This window comes from Genypterus blacodes, unplaced genomic scaffold (assembly GCF_046128005.1).
Source record: "Genypterus blacodes isolate CSIRO-AG114 ecotype Tasmania unplaced genomic scaffold, CSIRO-AGI_Gbla_v1 ptg000072l_1, whole genome shotgun sequence".
Lineage (NCBI taxonomy): Eukaryota > Metazoa > Chordata > Actinopteri > Ophidiiformes > Ophidiidae > Genypterus > Genypterus blacodes.
Window position 1 is genome coordinate 1,822,840 of NW_027466882.1, and position 21,132 is coordinate 1,843,971.

The 21,132-nt window shown below is 43.4% G+C and overlaps 2 protein-coding genes and 1 long non-coding RNA gene across 3 annotated transcripts in view; all 3 read left to right on the forward strand.

The window, feature by feature from the left end:
- The first annotated feature begins 991 nt into the window (after nt 1–991).
- Nucleotides 992–3,082, forward strand: LOC143005790 (zinc-binding protein A33-like). Its single transcript, XM_076157175.1, has one exon. It carries the CDS (start codon nt 1,140–1,142, stop codon nt 2,571–2,573), a length of 1,434 nt encoding a protein of 477 aa, XP_076013290.1. The 5' UTR covers nt 992–1,139; the 3' UTR covers nt 2,574–3,082.
- Nucleotides 3,083–11,380: 8,298 nt separating this feature from the next.
- The window catches only part of LOC143005706 (uncharacterized), a 40,968-nt gene continuing 31,216 nt past the window's right edge, over nt 11,381–21,132 (forward strand). Inside the window, exon 1 of the long non-coding RNA XR_012964084.1 lies at nt 11,381–12,036. This is a non-coding gene — a long non-coding RNA (uncharacterized LOC143005706). The remainder of the gene's footprint in view (nt 12,037–21,132) is intronic.
- Nucleotides 14,514–16,227, forward strand: LOC143005797 (E3 ubiquitin-protein ligase TRIM35-like). Its single transcript, XM_076157182.1, has one exon. It carries the CDS (start codon nt 14,644–14,646, stop codon nt 16,072–16,074), a length of 1,431 nt encoding a protein of 476 aa, XP_076013297.1. The 5' UTR covers nt 14,514–14,643; the 3' UTR covers nt 16,075–16,227.

A 21,132-nucleotide genomic window follows, 5' to 3' on the forward strand; every position in this document is an offset into this window, starting at 1 on the left:
TAATAGTAACATTAATATAGTAACGATAATAATAGATTTGACATCAAACTTTACATACTGAATTTCCAGTGCACTGTTTTTGTCGCCCAGGTGTGGACAGAGAAAGTTGGTGTGACAAAAAAAACTTGAGGGGAAGGGAGGTGGGAAGTACAACAGGAAGAAGGAATCACACTGAGGAGCGCTGAAAGCAAATTCAGAAGTTCCAATAAAATCTTGCAACGCAGACTTGAAAAGCAACATATATGAAATGAAAAAAAGTTTGAAGCATGTGCTGTAGATTTCCAGCTACAAACATTGCAGCTGAGCTTTGAAGGTTTAGAGAGTTTAGGGTGGTAAATGTAATGTAAGGCGCTTTGGATAAAAGCGTCAGCCAAATGATCGTAATGTAATGTAATGTTTAACACATTTTGAGAGTCTAAATCATCTCAATTCTGAAATGAGATAATGAAAACCCCAGACTAGAGACATGAACACATACTGACACACGGCCCAACTGTGTGAACAAGCGTTCCATTGTGTTGACTCTGTATTTAATAACAGTGTTTGTGAACTAATATATTACAAAATGAGAGTGAAACTAAACCACCACACAACCCTTTGACACCTTGACATGAAACTCTGCATCATGAGCCGTCATCTCTCTTTATAAACCCACAAAGTTCAAAGAAAAACAACTTCCGTTTAGTTCAATCTAATTACTCTACAGTTAGTATTCTCAGTGGCTCGGATGTTGTTTGTGTTTGTTGTCTGTGATCTCAGCTCCTTTAATAAGCAGAGAAGACAGTATTTTTACATCAAATCTTACATAGTACAGCTTTAAATTCAGTTTAGTCCCTTACATCACAGTACAGTGATCCGTGATTTTCACCGGGAAGTGCGCGATAGAAGACATTTACAGGGTAAAATCTGAAAGTTGTGCTGTCACCCCATCTGCTGGTCACATTGTTATATTGCATAACTTCAGAATAAGAGGCCAGAGAAAATGAAAGTGTATTTGTTGTCGCTGAACAGAGCCGAGACGCCATTACAGGGAGTGAGAGCTCACAAGACATTTGTGTTGTAGGACTTCAAAGAAAACGTTGGGACAACTTCAGTTTGGTGAGTTTTGCAGTAAAAAGACAATCTGGATACCAGAGAAAATGGCAGAGAAATTTGCTCTTTTGGAAAGTTTCCTGAGCTGTCATGTGTGTACAGAGACGTTCAGAGATCCTGTGACTCTGGGCTGCAACCACAGCTTCTGTTCCAGCTGCCTGGAACTATTCTGGAAACAAGCTCAAAACAAAAACTGTCCGATTTGTAAAAGGAAATCATCAAAAGATACAATAGGAGTGAACTTTACTTTGAAGGAACTTGCCGACTCCTTTGTTGGGAAACTGAAGTTAAGATCATCTGAGACTCAGAAAGAAGAGGAAGAGGAGGAAGAGGAGCTGGTGTGTAGGAAACATAAAGAAAAGCCCAAATTGTTTTGTAAGGACGAGCAGAGAGCTTTGTGTTCTGTCTGTGATTTTCCTCACCATCAAAGTCACAATGTGGTTCCTATAGAGCAAGCAGTCAGTGAGCTGAAGGACCAACTGGAATCTGACTTAGAGTCTCTGCAGGACAAGAAGAAGAAATACAAAGAAGCTAAAAAAACATACAATGAAATGTTTCAACACTCCAAGAAGCAGCTGATGTCCACAGAGAAGCAGATCAGAGCCAAGTTCAACAAGCTCCAGCAGCTCCTGAAAGAGGAAGAGGAGTCCAGACTGGCAGCTCTGAGGGAGGAAGAAGAGCAGAAGGGGAAGGCTATGGCCATAGAGATGAAGATGATTGACGGTACGCTCTCCTCTCTTTCAGACAGTATCTGTGCTGTTGAAGAAGAGCTGCAGAAACACAACGTGTCCTTCCTCAGCAGTTACAAAGCCACTCAGAGCAGAACCAGATCCCAGTGCTCACTGTCAGATCCACAGCTGCTCTCAGGAGCCCTGATAGATGTGGCCAAACACCTGGGCAACCTGTCCTTCAGAGTCTGGGACAAGATGAAGGACAACATCACCTTCACTCCTGTCATTCTGGACCCAAACACTGCAGCCAGATCGCTCTATCTGTCTGATGACCTGACCAGTGTGAGACAGGGAGACACACACCAACAGCTTCCTGATAATCCAGAGAGAAACACTAAATATGCTGAGATTCTGGGCTCTGAGGGCTTCAGCTCAGGGAAACACAGCTGGGAGGTGGAGGTGGGAGACCATCCTGCCTGGAATGTGGGTTTGGCTAAAGAGTCAGCTGACAGGAAGGGGGAGGGGGATGCTTCACCAAAATCTGGACTCTGGTGTTTGAAGCATCGTAGTGGAAAATACACTGATGGACTTGGTGGGACAGTGAGAGTGAAGAAGAGTCTCCAGAGGATCAGAGTCCAGCTGGACTATGACAGGGGGGAGGTGTCCTTCTACAACCCTGAAGACGCAACTCACATCTACACTCACAGAGACACTTTCACTGAGAAACTGTTTCCATATTTCTATGTTGGAAAAGCTGCTGATGCAAAGAGCAAAGAGCTCAAAATCTGTCAGGCTGAGATTTCTCTGTGATTTTCTGTTTTGGTGGTGGAGTTAGACTTTTCATTATTCACTGTAGGAGAACTGAGATGAATGAAGTTTTATGACTTTGATCAACTTTATTCATGGGTTAAGTTTGTTTAAACATGAATGTCACGTTCTAAACTGATTTATGTTAAAGGAAAATGATTTTAAACTAATTAAGGATCAAATTATTTCAACATTGATTTTGTTTTCTTGTCTTATTTGTAGGTTTCAGTCTGTGATCATTTGAGATTTAATCCAGAGAGAAACACTAAATATGTTGTGTTTTACTGTCCAGGATGAAGATGTTGTGATGTAATCAGCTGTTTTCTGTTTACAGTGTGTGTGTGTGATGAGGCTGAGGTTCTCTCATGTTAGCTTGTGTTTCTCCATCCTGCAGCATTTAGAAAGGTTGAACGTCTGCTTGTTTCTCTGATGGAGGTTTATGATCCAGAGAAACATGAAGCACAAAGTCATGTGGAGGGTTGAGAGAAATACATTTGTCACCACTGTCACTGTTGAAATGTTTCATGGAAGAGAAATCATTTGATCTGTGCACAAATATTAAATCATCTCTTTCATCATCTCTTTTCTGTGTGTATCCATAGTTACACAGTGCAACATGTTGTGCAAACGTATCTGCTGTAAACACACAGAGACGTTGACTTTCTATTGAAACTGTCATTTTATTGATAACACCTTAACACATTTTGTGTAAGTAGCAGAAACACGTGTAGCACGGAAGAGAACAGAGCAATAATCTGCGGAATCAGAGAACTAGAGGATGAATATGATCATACAGACCAAAGGGAGACAAAGGGGAAGAAGAGAGAGACACAGCAGAGAAACCAGAGAATCAGGCAATTCTGTAAATTCTGTAGATACAAAACTAAAATGAATCATATTCAGCTCAATACCTTTGCATAATGGTCTGGTAGATTTGTCTGTCTAATAACATCAGTCTGCTATTCAAATGTTGCTCTGATTGGTGCTTTACTCTGTGTGATTGCGCCCCCTGCTGGAGCTCCTTCCCTCCCTGCAGCGCCTTCATTCCTGTCAGCTGGATCAGAGTTCAACAAGTTCTCCTCCAACTCTCTCAGTGACGTTGAAGAAGCTGTTGCTCTGCACTGACAACATGGAGCCGTGTAGTAAAGCTTGCTAAATAATCATCATCACATCACCTCATAGTCATCCTCTAATCACTGTCATCTTCATTATATCATCTAACCCTAACCAAAGTGGAAAGGTGTGGTATACCAGCATTCAGTAGAAAAGGTAAAACAAAAACACCAAAAACAAGTCGTCATGTTGATGCAGAGAAAATGCAGCTATGATAGTAGTTGGTTGCAGGTGTGTAATACTGTGTACGCCCTCGTTTTAAATATGTGACTGTTATTTTAGTGATGTTGAAGGCTAGTTAACACACTAAAGAAGAACAGAAAAACAACACCTTTGCATCGTACATGCTGCTATTTCTTCCTTTTTGGGTGTGGAGGGACATTTAACACCAACAAAGCTGGATCATTCAAGCATAAAGTGATCAATGTCCCACTCAGGCAGTGATGACGACCTGAGTGGATCAAATCAATGAAGAAGATGGGCCAAAGGGAAAGTCCAAAACATTATAAATGTCAAGTTGATGAAGAAAATCAGCAGGGAACCAAAAATGATAATTCAAACAATGTTGGTTTGTGTTTCAGGTCACACTTGCAGGATACAGATTGGGTGCACTCTCCTTTCAAACACACTGGTGGTGTTTTACATGGAGCAGTGTCCCAACCACAGACATTACATGAGCTGTACAATAGCAAAACCACAAAGAAAGAAAAGCAACAAAGAATCATTCACCACAATAAATAGATAAATACAGAATCCAAATAAATATGAACCTGAGGACGAATCAACAAATCAACCAACCGCCCAGTCGCATATATCTTGGTCTGACCAATCAGGGCAAGACGACTGTGAAGGCAGCCAATGGTGGGAAATGAAAGCGGAATTGAAATAAAAGTTTTCAGCTTTATGAAGTCCATGAGTTCATTCCCAACGACCCGGGCACAAGCACGTTACTGTGTATCACACAAAGTGTAACACAGGTCTCAGAGCATGACAGTCCAAACACAAATCATGACAAATCACATCAAATCATGAGAACAGTTCAGTCCTGGGATGAAGGCAGAGGACTGATGTGTCCTCTGAAATAAAGCCTTCTGTTCCCAACCTTCCCCTCTAACATGACACATGCCTACCAAACTCAGAGCATGGATGTACTCTCACGCACAAACACACACACATAAGTACGCACACACACACTGCACCATGTGAGGAGGGACTGTCCTTAAGTGAAGAACCAGATGACAAAGCAAACAGTCTCTTTCTGCTCTTTCAGACAAGCTCAAACATTTTGTTGCGTCTTTCTGTCAATTAAAAGAAAATCATGCTGCAATTAGATTTCAAAATTATTTATATGATAAGATTTAGAAATGTCTGCATGTTTCCATTTCCATATCTTGATGTAAATGAAAGCAGCTTTTTAACCATAGCCATGTTTTTTGTCTGCTTGTCCGTTTTAGAAAGATTGCTCACTCGTTGAAAGAACAGCTGATTGACCAGGAGCCCATTCAAGAAGATACAGCTGAAGCTAGAAAGGTAGAGAACTCATTGCGCTCAATCGGCGGAGAATGAGCCACCTGAGGACCTGAATGAGAATGTACCCGTAGCTCCTTCAGAGACTCCAGAGGTTGCAATGGTCTCACAGCAGGACCAGAACCCCCAGACAGTTTCTCGCCCCCATTCTCCTTCGCGTTACATGAGACGCCTGCCCCCTCCTCCAGGCTTCTACTTGCCAAAAGAGCATAGCTATGCACAGCAGCAAGTGTGGAGAACAGAGAAAGGAAAAGAAGGTTGAAATGGAGCCGTGAGAGCATCTGACTTGGCTAACCAGGGGGAGGGTGAGACAGATGCACAATCTGAGGATATAAGGTTTCATGACGACAGATGTAGGGAACAAGGGGACTTTGCAGGGCATTTTCCTATAGATTCTTCTTCAGCTGAGCTCTGAGTTTATTAACTAAGGTCTAAATTGGCAAAACATTTACAATAGTATTTGGGGGGCCACAAATATGATAGTATTATATATACTATCATATATACTTTGTTTAATTTCTGTCAGGCTTACAGTGTGTACTGAAGCAAATGTGTTTCACATGGTTTGCCACATGAATCAGCTCACTAGCTGTTAGCAGTTGACATCATTTTAGCTTTAACACCAGTACATAAGATCATCTGGAGCAAGAAGAGCTCAGGCTTTGCTTCCATTGATAGAAAATAGAGAAACTATCATTGAAAACACAAATAAGCTTCTGTTTATGAGCCAGAGTCCTTTAAAGGAAACTTAAACATTATGTGTTTAACCTTTTTACTGCAGATGATATGATTATAATATGATTATTGATTTGAGTTATTAGAATTTCACTTTCCTATGTTCAATGCAAACATGATTGTCTAAATATTGAACTTAATTCTGTATTATAACACTAAATTCCTCTTATTGTGCAGCTACATGAAAGCATCAGTCTGCCGTCCATCTGCTGCCCTGTTGGTGCTTTACTCTGTGTGATTGCGCCCCCTGCTGGAGCTCCTTCTCTCTCTGCAGCGCCTTCTTTCCTGTCAGCTGCTCTGGAGGTGTGCTGCTCTGCTCCTCAGTGTTGTTCTTTGCTTTGGCTGATTTGTGGAGGTTTTCCCTGATTTCTTTCTACATCTGCATTTGCTGTCTGCACAGAGTCACAGCAGAGGAAACCGTCACTGCAGCTTTGACATTTTCATTCCAAATGTTAGTGAGACGTGCTGCCATTACATTACGATCATTTGGCAGACGCTTTTATCCAAGGCGACTTACATTACATTACCACCCTTCGCAAAGGGGGGAGCCCTTGAGGGTTCGGTGCCTTGCTCAGGGGCACCATGGCAGAGGCTCAAACCAGCGACCCTCCGGTTCCCAAGCGGAAACTCTACCCACTGAGCCACTGCCTCCCTGCCATGATGGATGCTTTAAAGGTCAATCAACAAACTAGAAGACTGACCAGTTGTTTCCTCTCATCAGGACCACGTCAATACATCTTGCTTCTTATACAGCTTCTTACCAAAGAAACTCATAACATATTAACAATACTTTCATTTAATATGAATATCTGCTGAGGACAAATGTTCCCATTGGCGTCTCTCCGTCTGTCTGTGGCTGCAGGTCATGTGTGTGATGTAAACATGGGAAAGTGGGAGTAAAAACAAATCAACATCTCCAGTGGAAAGTAGTTTGGAGGCGTCCAACAGTGTGGAAAGAGTCTCACCTGTACTGGTTCATTTCCTGCCTGCAGAGTGGGTCACCTTGCTGTTACACCAACATGCCTCAGGGTGTCGCCGCTGTGACTGAAATGAGTTTATGTGAATATTTATCTCTTAGTGGCACATTGTTCTATGTGAAAGGTCCTGAAGGTCATCAGAGCCAAAGAGGTTTGAGGCACAGAAGAGGTTCATTCCATCTGTAAAGACTTTGAGGAGAGCTCAATAGGAGCTCATACTGGGCAAAAACAAATGTACTTGACTCATCTACATCTGGAGCAGTGGCAGCCCGAGTCCAGTGGGTGCTGCTCCGGGGGGCGTGTGTGGCCGGAGGAGGACATGACTCCTCAGGCCACACACGCCCCCCCCCCCCCCCCGCCAAATTATTTCCGATAATCAGGTCAATACCATCTAGCGGCAGAGTTGGACGTACAGCGATAATAACTTCGCCATTCGCAAATCCAGACTGTAAGTGAATGGCACTGGAAACGGATGAAGGCCAATTCCCCGAATCAGAACACACTTCCCAGTGTCAGATAAAGAGGAGAAAGGCAAGGACGATTGACATATAAAACTCTCCGATGCTCCTGTGTCACGCAGTATTTTCACTGGCACTGTACGAGCATCTCCCACCATTGACACAACCCCCTCTGTAATAAAAGGAGCATAGTTAGACATGGTTGTTGCTTTAGGTTCATCATCCATTCTCTTTACATCCTGTACATTAGAATGCTCATAGTCAGTTTTTGCAGCATTCAACTGAAACACATTCACCTTTTGTTCATTTCCCAAATGCACGCCATGAATCGAAACCGCACAGCCGACATCCTTGACTTTGCTAGTAATTGCTGTAGGCCTACTCCTAAGAGCAAGCAAAGATGGACAATCCCTTTTCCAATGGCCCAAATGCCGACTATAATTACATTCATTGTCTGCATCACTGTTTCTATCAGTTCTGTTATGAGGCACAAAATCAGACCTTCTAGGAGGATCCGCATTGCGTCCGCACCTGCGCACCAACGTCGCGATGATCTCTGCGGTGGTCGCGGTCCTCCCTGCGATTGTCATAACGCTGTGAGTAGTCTCGCAAATAACCCAACTGATTCTTATGCGTCAACACACACACCTCGGCAGCTGTCTTCACTTTATGTTCGTTAAGATATGTAGCAATGCGTTCGCGCAATATGTTTTTGAATTGTTCCAACAGCATTAAATCACAGAAGCTATCAAATTCATCAACACTGTCTGCAGTGAGCCAACGATTAAAAACATTTGTGAGCTCTCTGGCTAACTAAGAGTGGGTTTGCCTTTCGAATTTCCTCAAGTTGCGAAAAACTTTGCCTATATGCTTCTGGAACAAGTTTATAACACTTCAGCACAGCCTCTTTTACTTTTTCATAACTTCTCCTGTCTTGAAACGACAAAGCCACAAATGCTTCTTGTGCACGGCCAATTAGAACAGTCTGCAAAAGCAGAGTTTTATTCTCACTACAATTTTGATCTGCAGCAACATCTTCAAATAAAGAAAAGAAAACATCGGGATCACACTCATTGAACTTTGGAAGGAACTTTATCATACTCCCCAAGCCTGAATGCTGAGCGGCCCCGGCACTGCCACTGCCTCTACCATCAGCTTCTAACCTAAGCCTGGTGCGCTCAAGCTCTCGAGCTTGCTCATGCTCGATACGTTTAAGTTCCATTTGAAGGAGTCGATGTTTCTCTCTTTCATGAGCCTCATGCCCCAACCCCCATTTCTTATGTTCCCTCTCTTGTTCCAGTTGATCCATTTGCAAAAGTTGTTTTTGTTCATCAAACGTTAATGCACTCATGTTCAGTAATGGTTCTCTTGACGCTGTCCACGGCGCTGGTGGCGTACGTTCTACAGGTGTACCCCCCGTCAATACCTGCTTCTCCTTTAAACGCTCACAAATAAACTCCACTAACTGTTCTTTATTAGATCTCTTTGAAATTGTCCACTCAATTAAATAATGATATGCCACAAGTATCAACTGTTCTTTTGTCAACGCTACCAATAAGCTCTCCGATGGAGCAGCCAAAAAGTCATTGTAGCCGCAAAGCAAAATACAGTTCAGTAGCGGAACAGACCAACCAGAGCCTTCCCCCTAAACATTTACCCACCACCAGTATAACCCATCTTCGCACTGAGTCCGAGGACCAGGATGATTCCATCATTCACTCACCAAACGCTGCTGGAGTCCGTACCGTCCTGACAGAAACCAATGCGGCCGGTTCTCCACAGCGGTGCCCTGGCCCAGAAACAGTGTCACAGCAGCCTATAACCCAGCGAGGAGACGCTCTAGAATGGGGATGACAAAGCTCTAAATGATTGATCGCTCCGTAGAAGAAAAGCATTCACCCTTCACAAGAACAAAACCAAACAAACCAAAAATTGTTACCAAATTAAATGCTCCCTTATTTTCCTCAAAACAAAGCTTGACCAAAGGATAATCAGCTCTGATCTCCCCAAAAGAAACAATCGGCGATCAGAAGACGGTAGGCCCAAACTACGGCCACCACGACTTCATTCACAAAAAATTCGCCAATCACGTGACTACACACCGCACTCAGCAGTTTAGTGGGAACCAGAGTAAACCTACCAAATTACCACCAAATTCAGGGTTACAATCACGGCTGGACGAGCCCCCATTATGTCACGACCACTTGGCTCAAGTGGAGCTGACATAAAGCAGAGAGACCAGGCTGATTGTGAAAGTATAGCAAACCTATTTATTAAAGTAACCACAAACAAAGGTAATCAATAATGAGAAGCCAAACCAAAAGTGCAGTGCATATCAGCAGGTGTAGTGCAGAGCAAAGGAGGTCAAAATGAGGAGCAAAGCTGCAGCCAGCCTTTCAGCGTCCGGCCAGAGTCGCAAAGAGAGAGGGCGAGCCGACGGGGAGGCCATCTTTTATCTCCCACTCAATCCGCCCAGTCATCAGCCTGGCACGGCCCATAGCGACAGCTCCCCTAGTGGCGGGGAGGAGGAACAACAGATCATAATAACAAGCCAGGCAAGCCAGGTAGAGGGGCACACCCAGCACGGCAAAGCCGGGCGTGACAAAACACAGAGTGAGAGCGACCAACCAGCCATCTGCTGAATCCAACACAAGCACAAACCTCACTGTGGTTTGAGTTCATGTTTAGTTTATGTTTTGTCCTTTGGCCTCTATGTTGAGGTCAGAGTTTGACGCTCGTATATCTAAAGCTAAAAGCAAATAAGATCAGAGGAGATTCATGTGGTTTATCTGGTGATCAGAGTCTAAAGTGCAGGATGATAAAAGCTAATTACATGAGCTGCAACCATGAGCGAGACTGATCGTCTAATAAAGTCTGATGGTGTTTCTTATTCTGAGCCTCCTGACTTTCACTCACACATTCATGCATTTTACTCTTGTATGCTGAAAACATCAGATGCCAAATTTGGTTCAAGCAGAAATCTTCCACTTCCTGTTCATTTGTGAGTCTTCATCTCTCACAGTGATGAAGTCACCAGACAGAGACGAGAGGTCTGCAGTGTTTGGGACCAGATGTAAACAGCTGAAGTCAATCCTGTCCACCCTGTCCCACAGCCTACAGGACAGATCGTCCACGTGTTTTATTGGCTGCATTTGTAATGATTAATGATTAACTTGTGAAAGAGGAGGTGAGAATGAAAGTAGATTCATGCATTGTTGAACAGAGGATAGACGCCATTACAGGGAGTGAGATCTGCACTGAGAAACATCATCTGGTGGATTAAAAGAAGAAGATTTAGGGAACTTTGATTCAGTGAGTGGATATTCAACATTAATTTGGGCGAAGAGAAAATGGCAGAGAAAATTTTACTTGAACGTTGCCTGAGCTGTCATGTGTGTACAGAGACGTTCAGAGATCCTGTGACTCTGGGCTGCGACCACAGCTTCTGTTCCAGCTGCCTGGAACAATTCTGGAAACAAGCTCAAAACAAAAGCTGTCCGATTTGTGAAAGGAAATCATCAAAAGATACACGTGTTTACTTTACTTTGAAGGAACTTGCTGACTCCTTTGTTGGGAAACTGAAGTTTGGACTATCTGAGACACAGAAAGAAGAGAAAGAGGAGGAAGAGGAGCTGGTGTGTAGGAAACATAAAGAAAAGCCTCAATTGTTTTGTAAGGACGAGCAGAGAGCTTTGTGTTCTGTCTGTGAGTTCTCACACGTGTCCTTCCTCAGCAGTTACAAAGCCACTCAGAGCAGAACCAGATCCCAGTGCTCACTGTCAGATCCACAGCTGCTCTCAGGAGCCCTGATAGATGTGGCCAAACACCTGGGCAACCTGTCCTTCAGAGTCTGGGACAAGATGAAGGACAACATCACCTTCACTCCTGTCATTCTGGACCCAAACACTGCAAACAGATGGCTCTATCTGTCTGATGACCTGATCAGTGTGAGACATGGAGACACACACCAACAGCTTCCTGATAATCCAGAGAGAAACGCTCAATATGCTGAGATTCTGGGCTCTGAGGGCTTCAGCTCAGGGAAACACAGCTGGGAGGTGGAGGTGGGAGACCATCCTCACTGGACTGTTGGTTTGGTTAAAGAGTCAGCTGACAGGAAGGTGGAGAGGGATGGTACACCACAATATGGATTCTGGTGTTTGTTTCATCGTAGTGGAAAATATACTGATGGACTTGGTGGGACAGTGAGAGTGAAGAAGAGTCTCCAGAGGATCAGAGTCCAGCTGGACTATGACAGGGGGAAGGTGTCCTTCTACAACCCTGAAGACGCAACTCACATCTACACTTACAGAGACACTTTCACTGAGAAACTGTTTCCACATTTCAGTCTTGAAGTATCTGCTGATGCAAAGAGCAAAGAGCTCAAAATCTGTCAGGCTGAGATTTCTCTGTGATTTTCTGTTTTGGTGGTGGAGTTAGACTTTTCATTATTCACTGTAGGAGAACTGAGATGAATGAAGTTTTATGACTTTGATCAACTTTATTCGTGGGTTAAGTTCGTTTAAACATGAATGTCACGTTATAAACTAAGATTATGTTTAAGGAAAATGATTGTGGCAGTTTCCCCTGCCACTGGTAACGCACTACATTAGCACACCTCTCTATCATTCAATATACTGGCCACATGTTAGCCAGGTAGCCTACTATAGTTAGTTTGGTGGGTGCACACACTGAGTTCCACGTTACATCTGAAGTTTCCTGTGCTAGTTACTTTCATACAGTTTGCAGAGTCACACACAAACACGGTTATTGTTTAGGGGTATCACTTTATTAGGTGAATATTGGAAAGGCCTAATTGTTTTCTTACCACAGTGCTTCCCGGTGCTGGGCAGGGATAAAGGACCCGAGCCTTGTTGTAGGCGGCCTTTTGTAATGCCTGAGTAGCCTGTAGGGAGCATGCTCAGTCCATCTTAGTGAACCCTAACCAATGTGGGGTTAAAAGGGGTTTGTAAGCTTATTTCTGGATTGAGTATGTGTGGTAAATAAGTGTGAACAGTATATAATGATTTCTGGTGTGGTAAATTACCTGTGGGGTTTATTGATTATGTGATTGATTCCAATTAAAGGTGGTACGGTCCAGTGGGACGGGCCAAGCCTTTAAATGGAGGAATTGTACACTGCCTCTGCAGTCAGAGAAGGGCTGTGGAGCTGTGTAGACTCAATGGTGGTTTGCGTGGTGCGTTGTAACTATTTGTTTTGTTTTGTTTTGTTTTGACGGATGAAATTTTGAGATACTTTTTGCTCACAAACTGCCTGGACTGTATTTGAAGGACAATAATCCACGTCATCTTTTGCTTCCAATGGACTCTGTTTTGGTGACTTTTTGGACATTTTAAGGTCAAACTACACCGTTTCCAGTTAGCCTCCAGGCTCACCACACTCGAGGGCGGAGTGTGACAATGATTTTAAAGAATTGAATTAGAAATGCAATTCTGTAAATACAAAACTGAAATGAATTATATTCAGCTCAATACCTTTGCATAATGGTCTGGTAGATTTGTCTGTCTAATAACATCAGTCTGCTATTCAAATGTTGCTCTGATTGGTGCTTTACTCTGTGTGATTGCGCCCCCTGCTGGAGCTCCTTCCCTCCCTGCAGCGCCTTCATTCCTGTCAGCTGGATCAGAGTTCAACAAGTTCTCCTCCAACTCTCTCAGTGACGTTGAAGAAGCTGCTGCTCTGCACTGACAACATGGAGCCGAGTAGTAAAGCATGCTAAATAATCATCATCACATCCCCTCATAGTCATCCTCTAATCACTGTCATCTTCATTATATCATCTAACCCTAACCAAAGTGGAAAGGTGTGGTATACCAGCATTCAGTAAAAAGGGAAAAAGGAAAACACCAAAAACAAGTCGTCCTGTTGATGCAGACAAAATGCAGCTATGATGGTATAGTCAGTTGCAGTTGTGTAATACTGTGTACGCCCTCGTTTTAAATTTGTGACTTATCAGTAATAATGAAGAAAACTTAAACGTTCAGAAACAATGAGTTGGAAACAGGAAAGTCAGCAGGTGGAACAGGACTTCTGTGTCATGTTCAAGGGACGCCTCAACAGTAGGACCTGTTCTGTTAGTCATTTTCAATGGAAGACAAACACACTGATTTACAAACATACTGATATCCAACAGTTGTCTAGCAACAGCAGGAGCAACCAACAGCCCCACCCAGGAGAAACAGGTTCCTTCAGTTCTACAAAGTCATTCCTTTTGAATAAGCAAAGCACAAACACACACACAAGCACTCACTCTCTAGAAAAAAACGCTTATGTTCCTGAATTGAAGTGCATTTTGATACAAAATGTGAGTGTTGAGTGTTGGATATCGACATTTTGTAATTGTTTACACAAAAGACGCTTATTCAGCTGGTTTTGGTCTGAAGTTGACAATGGAAAGAACTTCTGTAAAAGTCCAAATGCAGCTGATGGAACACCAGTGTAGTTAGTGACACACTCACGTCAAAGTGAGGCTCTGTGGCTGCACAGCTCCACAATGTGATATGTTTAACACATTTTGAGAGTCTAAATCATCTCAATTCTGGAATGAGATAATGAAAACCCCAGACTAGAGACATGAACACATACTGACACACGGCCCAACTGTGTGAACAAGCGTTCCATTGTGTTGACTCTGTATTCAATTACAGTGTTTGTGAACTAACATATTACAAAATGAGAGTGAAACTAAACCACCACACAACCCTTTGACACCTTTACATGAAACTCTGCATCATGAGCCGTCATCTCTCTTTATAAACCCACAAAGTTCAAAGAAAAACCACTTCCATTTAGTTCAATCTAATGACTCTACAGTTAGTATTCTCAGTGGCTCGGATGTTGTTTGTGTTTGTTGTCTGTGATCTCAGCTCCTTTAATAAGCAGAGAAGACAGTATAGACAAATCTTACATAGTACAGCTTTAAATTCAGTTTAGTCCCTTACATCACAGTACAGTGATCCGTGATTTTCACCGGGAAGTGCGCGATAGAAGACATTTACAGGGTAAAATCTGAAAGTTGTGCTGTCACCACCATCTGCTGGTCACATTGTTATATTGCATAACTTCTGAATAAGAGGCCAGAGAAAATGAAAGTGTATTTGTTGTCGCTGAACAGAGCCCAGACGCCATTACAGGGAGTGAGAGCTCACAAGACATTTGTGTTGTAGGACTTCAAAAACAACGTTGGGACAACTTCAATTTGGTGAGTTTTGCAGTAAACAGACAATCTGGATACCAGAGAAAATGGCAGAGAAAATTTTACTTGAAAGTTTCCTGAGCTGTCATGTGTGTACAGAGACGTTCAGAGATCCTGTGACTCTGGGCTGCAACCACAGCTTCTGTTCCAGCTGCCTGGAACTATTCTGGAAACAAGCTAAAAAAAAAAGCTGTCCGATTTGTAAAAGGAAATCATCAAAAGATTATGTCCGACCGAACTTTACTTTGAAGGAACTTGCTGACTCCTTTGTTGGGAAACTGAAGTTAAGACCATCTGAGACTCAGAAAGAAGAGGAAGAGGAGGAAGAGGAGCTGGTGTGTAGGAAACATAAAGAAAAGCCCAAATTGTTCTGTAAGGACGAGCAGAGAGCTTTGTGTTCTGTCTGTGATTTTCCTCACCATCAAAGTCACGATGTGGTTCCTATAGAACAAGCAGTCAGTGAGCTGAAGGACCAACTGGAATCTGACTTAGAGTCTCTGCAGGACAAGAAGAAGAAATACAGAGAAGCTAAAGAAACATACAATGAAATGATTCAACACTCCAAGAAGCAGCTGATGTCCACAGAGAAGCAGATCAGAGCCCAGTTCAACAAGCTCCAGCAGCTCCTGAAAGAGGAAGAGGAGTCCAGACTGGCAGCTCTGAGGGAGGAAGAGGAGCAGAAGGGGAAGGCTATGGCCAGAGAGATGAAGATGATTGAGGAGAAGCTCTCCTCTCTCTCAGACAGTATCTGTGCTGTTGAAGAAGAGCTGCAGAAACACAACGTGTCCTTCCTCAGCAGTTGCAACGCCACTCAGAGCAGAACCAGATCCCAGTGCTCACTGTCAGATCCACAGCTGCTCTCAGGAGCCCTGATGGATGTGGCCAAACACCTGGGCAACCTGTCCTTCAGAGTCTGGGACAAGATGAAGGACAACATCACCTTCACTCCTGTCATTCTGGACCCAAACACTGCAAACAGATGGCTCTATCTGTCTGATGACCTGATCAGTGTGAGACATGGAGACACACACCAACAGCTTCCTGATAATCCAGAGAGAAACACTTACTATGCCGAAGTTCTGGGCTCTGAGGGCTTCAGCTCAGGGAAACACAGCTGGGAGGTGGAGGTGGGAGACCTTCCTGAGTGGAATGTGGGTTTGGCTAAAGAGTCAGCTGACAGGAAGGGGGAGAGCGATGCTTCACCAGAATATGGATTCTGGTGTTTGGATCATTGTAGTGGAAAATACACTGATGGACGTGGTAGGACAGTGAGAGTGAAGAAGAGTCTCCAGAGGATCAGAGTCCAGCTGGACTATGACAGGGGGGAGGTGTCCTTCTACAACCCTGAAGACGCAACTCACATCTACACTTACAGAGACACTTTCACTGAGAAACTGTTTCCATATTTCCATGTTGGAAGAGCTGCTGATGCAAAGAGCAAAGAGCTCAAAATCTGTCAGGCTGAGATTTCTCTGTGATTTTCTGTTTTGGTGGTGGAGTTAGACTTTTCATTATTCACTGTAGGAGAACTGAGATGAATGAAGTTTTATGACTTTGATCAACTTTATTCATGGGTTAAGTATGTTTAAACATGAATGTCACGTTATAAACTAAGATTATGTTCAAGGAAAATGATTTTAAAATAATGAAGGATCAAATTATTCCAATATTGATTTTGTTTTTCGTGTCTTATTTGTAGGTTTCAATCTGTGATCATTTGAGATTTAATCCAGAGAGAAACACTAAATATGTTGTGTTTTACTGTCCAGGATGAAGATGTTGTGATGTAATCAGCTGTTTTCTGTTTACAGTGTGTGTGTGTGATGAGGCTGAGGTTCTCTCATGTTAGCTTGTGTTTCTCCATCCTGCAGCATTTAGAAAGGTTGAACGTCTGCTTGTTTCTCTGATGGAGGTTTATGATCCAGAGAAACATGAAGCACAAAGTCATGTGGAGGGTTGAGAGAAATACATTTGTCACCACTGTCACTGTTGAAATGTTTCATGGAAGAGAAATCATTTGATCTGTGCACAAATATTAAATCATCTCTTTCATCATCTCTTTTCTGTGTGTATCCATAGTTACACAGTGCAACATGTTGTGCAAACGTATCTGCTGTAAACACACAGAGACGTTGACTTTCTATTGAAAGTGTCATTTTATTGATAACACCTTAACACATTTTGTGTAAGTAGCAGAAACACGTGTAGCACGGAAGAGAACAGAGCAATAATCTGCAGAATCAGAGAACTAGAGGATGAATATGATCATACAGACCAAAGGGAGACAAAGGGGAAGAAGAGAGAGACACAGCAGAGAAACCAGAGAATCAGGCTGGAAACAGGGCGACGAGGAGGAAGAGTGAATGACGATGAAGAGGAGCAGACTCAGTGTTGTCAGTGCAGCTTAGTGAGAGTGTGGAGGAAGAAGATGGCCGAGGTTCAGAGTGACCACAGTCACTGCAGCTCATCTCAGTGAAGCTTCATGTGACTGAAGGCAGCAGAGCCTCACTGAGCTCAGGATGACAACAACAACACAATATTGGCTATAAAAGATGAAAAGTGGAGAGATGAAGATCATTTCATTTAAACTGCAGGAGGGTTTCAATTCATTTGCATCCAGATTGAATGTCCTTATAAATGTAAACGTTGTGTTTCCTGCTTGTTCAGTACATAAGATCATCTGGAGCAAGAAGAGCTCAGACTTTGCTTCCATTGATAGAAAATAGAGAAACTATCATTGAAAACACAAATAAGCTTCTGTTTATGAACCACAGTCCTTTAAAGGAAACTTAAACATTATGTGTTTAACCTTTTTACTGCAGATGATATGATTATAATATGATTATTGATTTGAGTTATTAGATTTTCACTTCCCTATATTCAAAATAAACACGATTGTCTAAATATTGAACTTAAATCTGTATTATAACACTAAATTCCTCTTATTGCGCAGCTACATGAAAGCATCAGTCTGCCGTCCATCTGCTGCCCTGTTGGTGCTTTACTCTGTGTGATTGCGCCCCCTGCTGGAGCTCCTTCTCTCTCTGCAGCGCCTTCTTTCCTGTCAGCTGCTCTGGAGGTGTGCTGCTCTGCTCCTCAGTGTTGTTCTTTGCTTTGGCTGATTTGTGGAGGTTTTCCCTGATTTCTTTCTACATCTGCATTTGCTGTCTGCACAGAGTCACAGCAGAGGAAACCGTCACTGCAGCTTTGACATTTTCATTCCAAATGTTAGTGAGACGTGCTGTCATGATGGATGCTTTAAAGGGAAATCAACAAACTAGAAGACTGACCTGTTGTTTCCTCTCATCAGGACCACGTCAATACATCCTGCTTCTTATACAGCTTCTTACCAAAGAAACTCATAATTTCACAGAGTATATTCAACATATTAACAATACTTTCATTTAAAATTGATATCTGCTGAGGACAAATGTTCCCATTGGCGTCTCTCCGGCTGTCTGTGGCTGCAGGTCATGTGTGTGATGTAAACATGGGAAAGTGGGAGTAAAAACAAATCAACATCTCCAGTGGAAAGTAGTTTGGAGGCGTCCAACAGTGTGGAAAGAGTCTCACCTGTACTGGTTCATTTCCTGCCTGCAGAGTGGGTCACCTTGCTGTTACACCAACATGCCTCAGGGTGTCGCCGCTGTGACTGAAATGAGTTTATGTGAATATTTATCTCTTAATGGCACATTGTTCTATGTGAAAGGTCCTGAAGGTCATCAGAGCCAAAGAGGTTTGAGGCACAGAAGAGGCTCATTCCATCTGTAAAGACTTTGAGGAGAGCTCAGCAGGAGCTCATACTGGGCAAAGACAAACACAAACTAAACTAGAGATGCAACATCTAAAAGGTTTTCTGGCCTGGGTTGGCTGCTGACGTTCAAAAATGTGCAAGTAACAGATTATCTGAGGGGAATGACTGTGGTGGTGATAACAACACTGTTCTACCTCATCAACAACTCATAACAAAGGAATAATGGAGAATGTATAGAATGTATATGCATAGAGAGCATGGAGAGGTGTTGAGAATGATGTTAAGTTAAATGAGGTTATTAAATAATGCAACATGTCCTTTCATTAAAGTGTGAACAGAGTGTGTGATCATATTTCTTGTTCTCTGAATGAAGCTTAGAAACAAGTCTCAGTTTCATCAGTCAGTATATTTTACATTCCTTGGTTGGAAACTTTACATTATAATGAAAGTCCTGTATGTACTTGACTCATCTACATCTGGAGCAGTGGCAGCTGGAGTCCAGTGGGTGCTGCTCCTCTGTGAGGCTCCACATTACAGTCATGATCAGTCACACTTTGACACAGGAAGCATGAATACCAGGCTGCAGGGCCATTTGTCATGTTTAGGCAACAGGACCTCAAAGTGGATGGAATGAGTTGTGGACTTAATGTTGATGAAGAGGAGCAAACTGTCACGACCACTTGGCTCAAGTGGAGCTGACATAAAGCAGAGAGACCACACTGATTGTGAAAGTATAACAAACCTATTTCTTAAAGTAACCACAAACAAAGGTAATCAATAATGAGAAGCCAAACCAAAAGTGCAGTGCATATCAGCAGGTGAAGTGCAAAGCAAAGGAGGTCAAAATGAGGAGCAAAGCTGCAGCCAGCCTTTCAGCGTCCGGCCAGAGCCGCAATGAGAGAGGGCGAGCCGACGGGCAGGCCATCTTTTATCTCCCACTCAATCAGCCCAGTCATCAGCCTGGCACGGCCCATAGCGACAGGGAGGCCCATATTAAGGGGACTCTGTCCAACGCTCCCAAATCACCAAAACATAATGAATAAATTCAATCCAAATAAACTGAATTCAAAATCACTGGAAACTCTCTATTCTGCACATTCACCCATCTAACAGTGTGGATACAACTGTACAACCCATCACCAACATCGCCATTCTCACCACCCGATCTTCACCACATCATCCCGCAACCACACAATCGATAATCAGGTGTTCAAACGGCGTGCCCACAGACTGAATGGGTTGTAGCGGCGCAGGTTTAATTGACGCATTTTGTTTACCTGCCAGTTGACAAGCTTTAACGTAACTCGCTACATCTCTTTTAATACGTGGCCAATAGAAATGCTGTAACACACGATTGTAGGTCTTTCTCACCCCAAAATGTCCAGACGCGTCCCCGTGCGCAGTTTTTAACACTAAATCACGGTACTCTACATTACATTACATTACGAGCATTTGGCAGACGCTTTTATCCAAAGCGACTTACATTACATTACATTACCACCCTTCGCAGAGGGGGGAGCAATTGAGGGTTCGGTGCCTTGCTCAGGGGCACCTCGGCAGGGGCTCGAACCGGCGACCCTCCGGTTCCAAAGCGGAAGCTCTACCCACTGAGCTACTGCCTCTCCCTCTCTCTACAGGCATCACCCCCCGCCACACCTGATCTGCCACATCTGTGTCTACATGAGGTGACCACCTGCGCACCAATCATTTATTCCGGATCACACACCCATGATCGGCTTCATCACTACCAGAGGCCAATGCGAAATACTTCTCAAGACTATGATCATTCTTTTGAGCTTTAATTAACTCTGGGACAAACACTTTGGCTGCACCAGTCTTAGATACATCAGACGGCTTCTCTATCTGCGCACGAGCCATTGCTCGCGTCACAGCGCAGGCAGTGAACACCCCTGGGTAATCTAGAAGACATTTGTCTGGCTCAGCTGATGCTGTAGCTACTGATTTGACAGCCGGAGGAGGACATGACTCCTCAGGCCACACACGACCCCCCCTCCCCCCCCGCCAAATTATTTCCGATAATCAGGTCAATACCATCTAGCAGCAGAGTTGGACGTACAGTGATAATAACTTCGCCATTCGCAAATCCAGACTGTAAGTGAATGGCACTGGAAACGGATGAAGGCCAATTCCCCGAATCAGAACACACTTCCCAGTGTCAGATAAAGAGGAGAAAGGCAAGGACGATTGACATATAAAACTCTCCGATGCTCCTGTGTCACGCAGTATTTTTACTGGCACTGTACGAGCATCTCCCACCATTGACACAACCCCCTCTGTAATAAAAGGAGCATAGTTAGACATGGTTGTTGCTTTAGGTTCATCATCCATTCTCTTTACATCCTGTACATTAGAATGCTCATAGTCAGTTTTTGCAGCATTCAACTGAAACACATTCACCTTTTGTTCATTTCCCAAATGCACACCATGAATCGAAACCGCACAGCCGACATCCTTGACTTTGCTAGTAATTGCTGTAGGCCTACTCCTAAGAGCAAGCAAAGATGGACAATCCCTTTTCCAATGGCCCAAATGCCGACTATAATTACATTCATTGTCTGCATCACTGTTTCTATCAGTTCTGTTACGAGGCACAAAATCAGACCTTCCAGGAGGATCCGCATTTCCACCAACCACCTGCGCACCAACGTCGCGATGATCTCTGCGGTGGTCGCGGTCCTCCCTGCGATTGTCATAACGCTGTGAGTAGTCTCGCAAATAACCCAACTGATTCTTATGCGTCAACACACACACACCTCGGCAG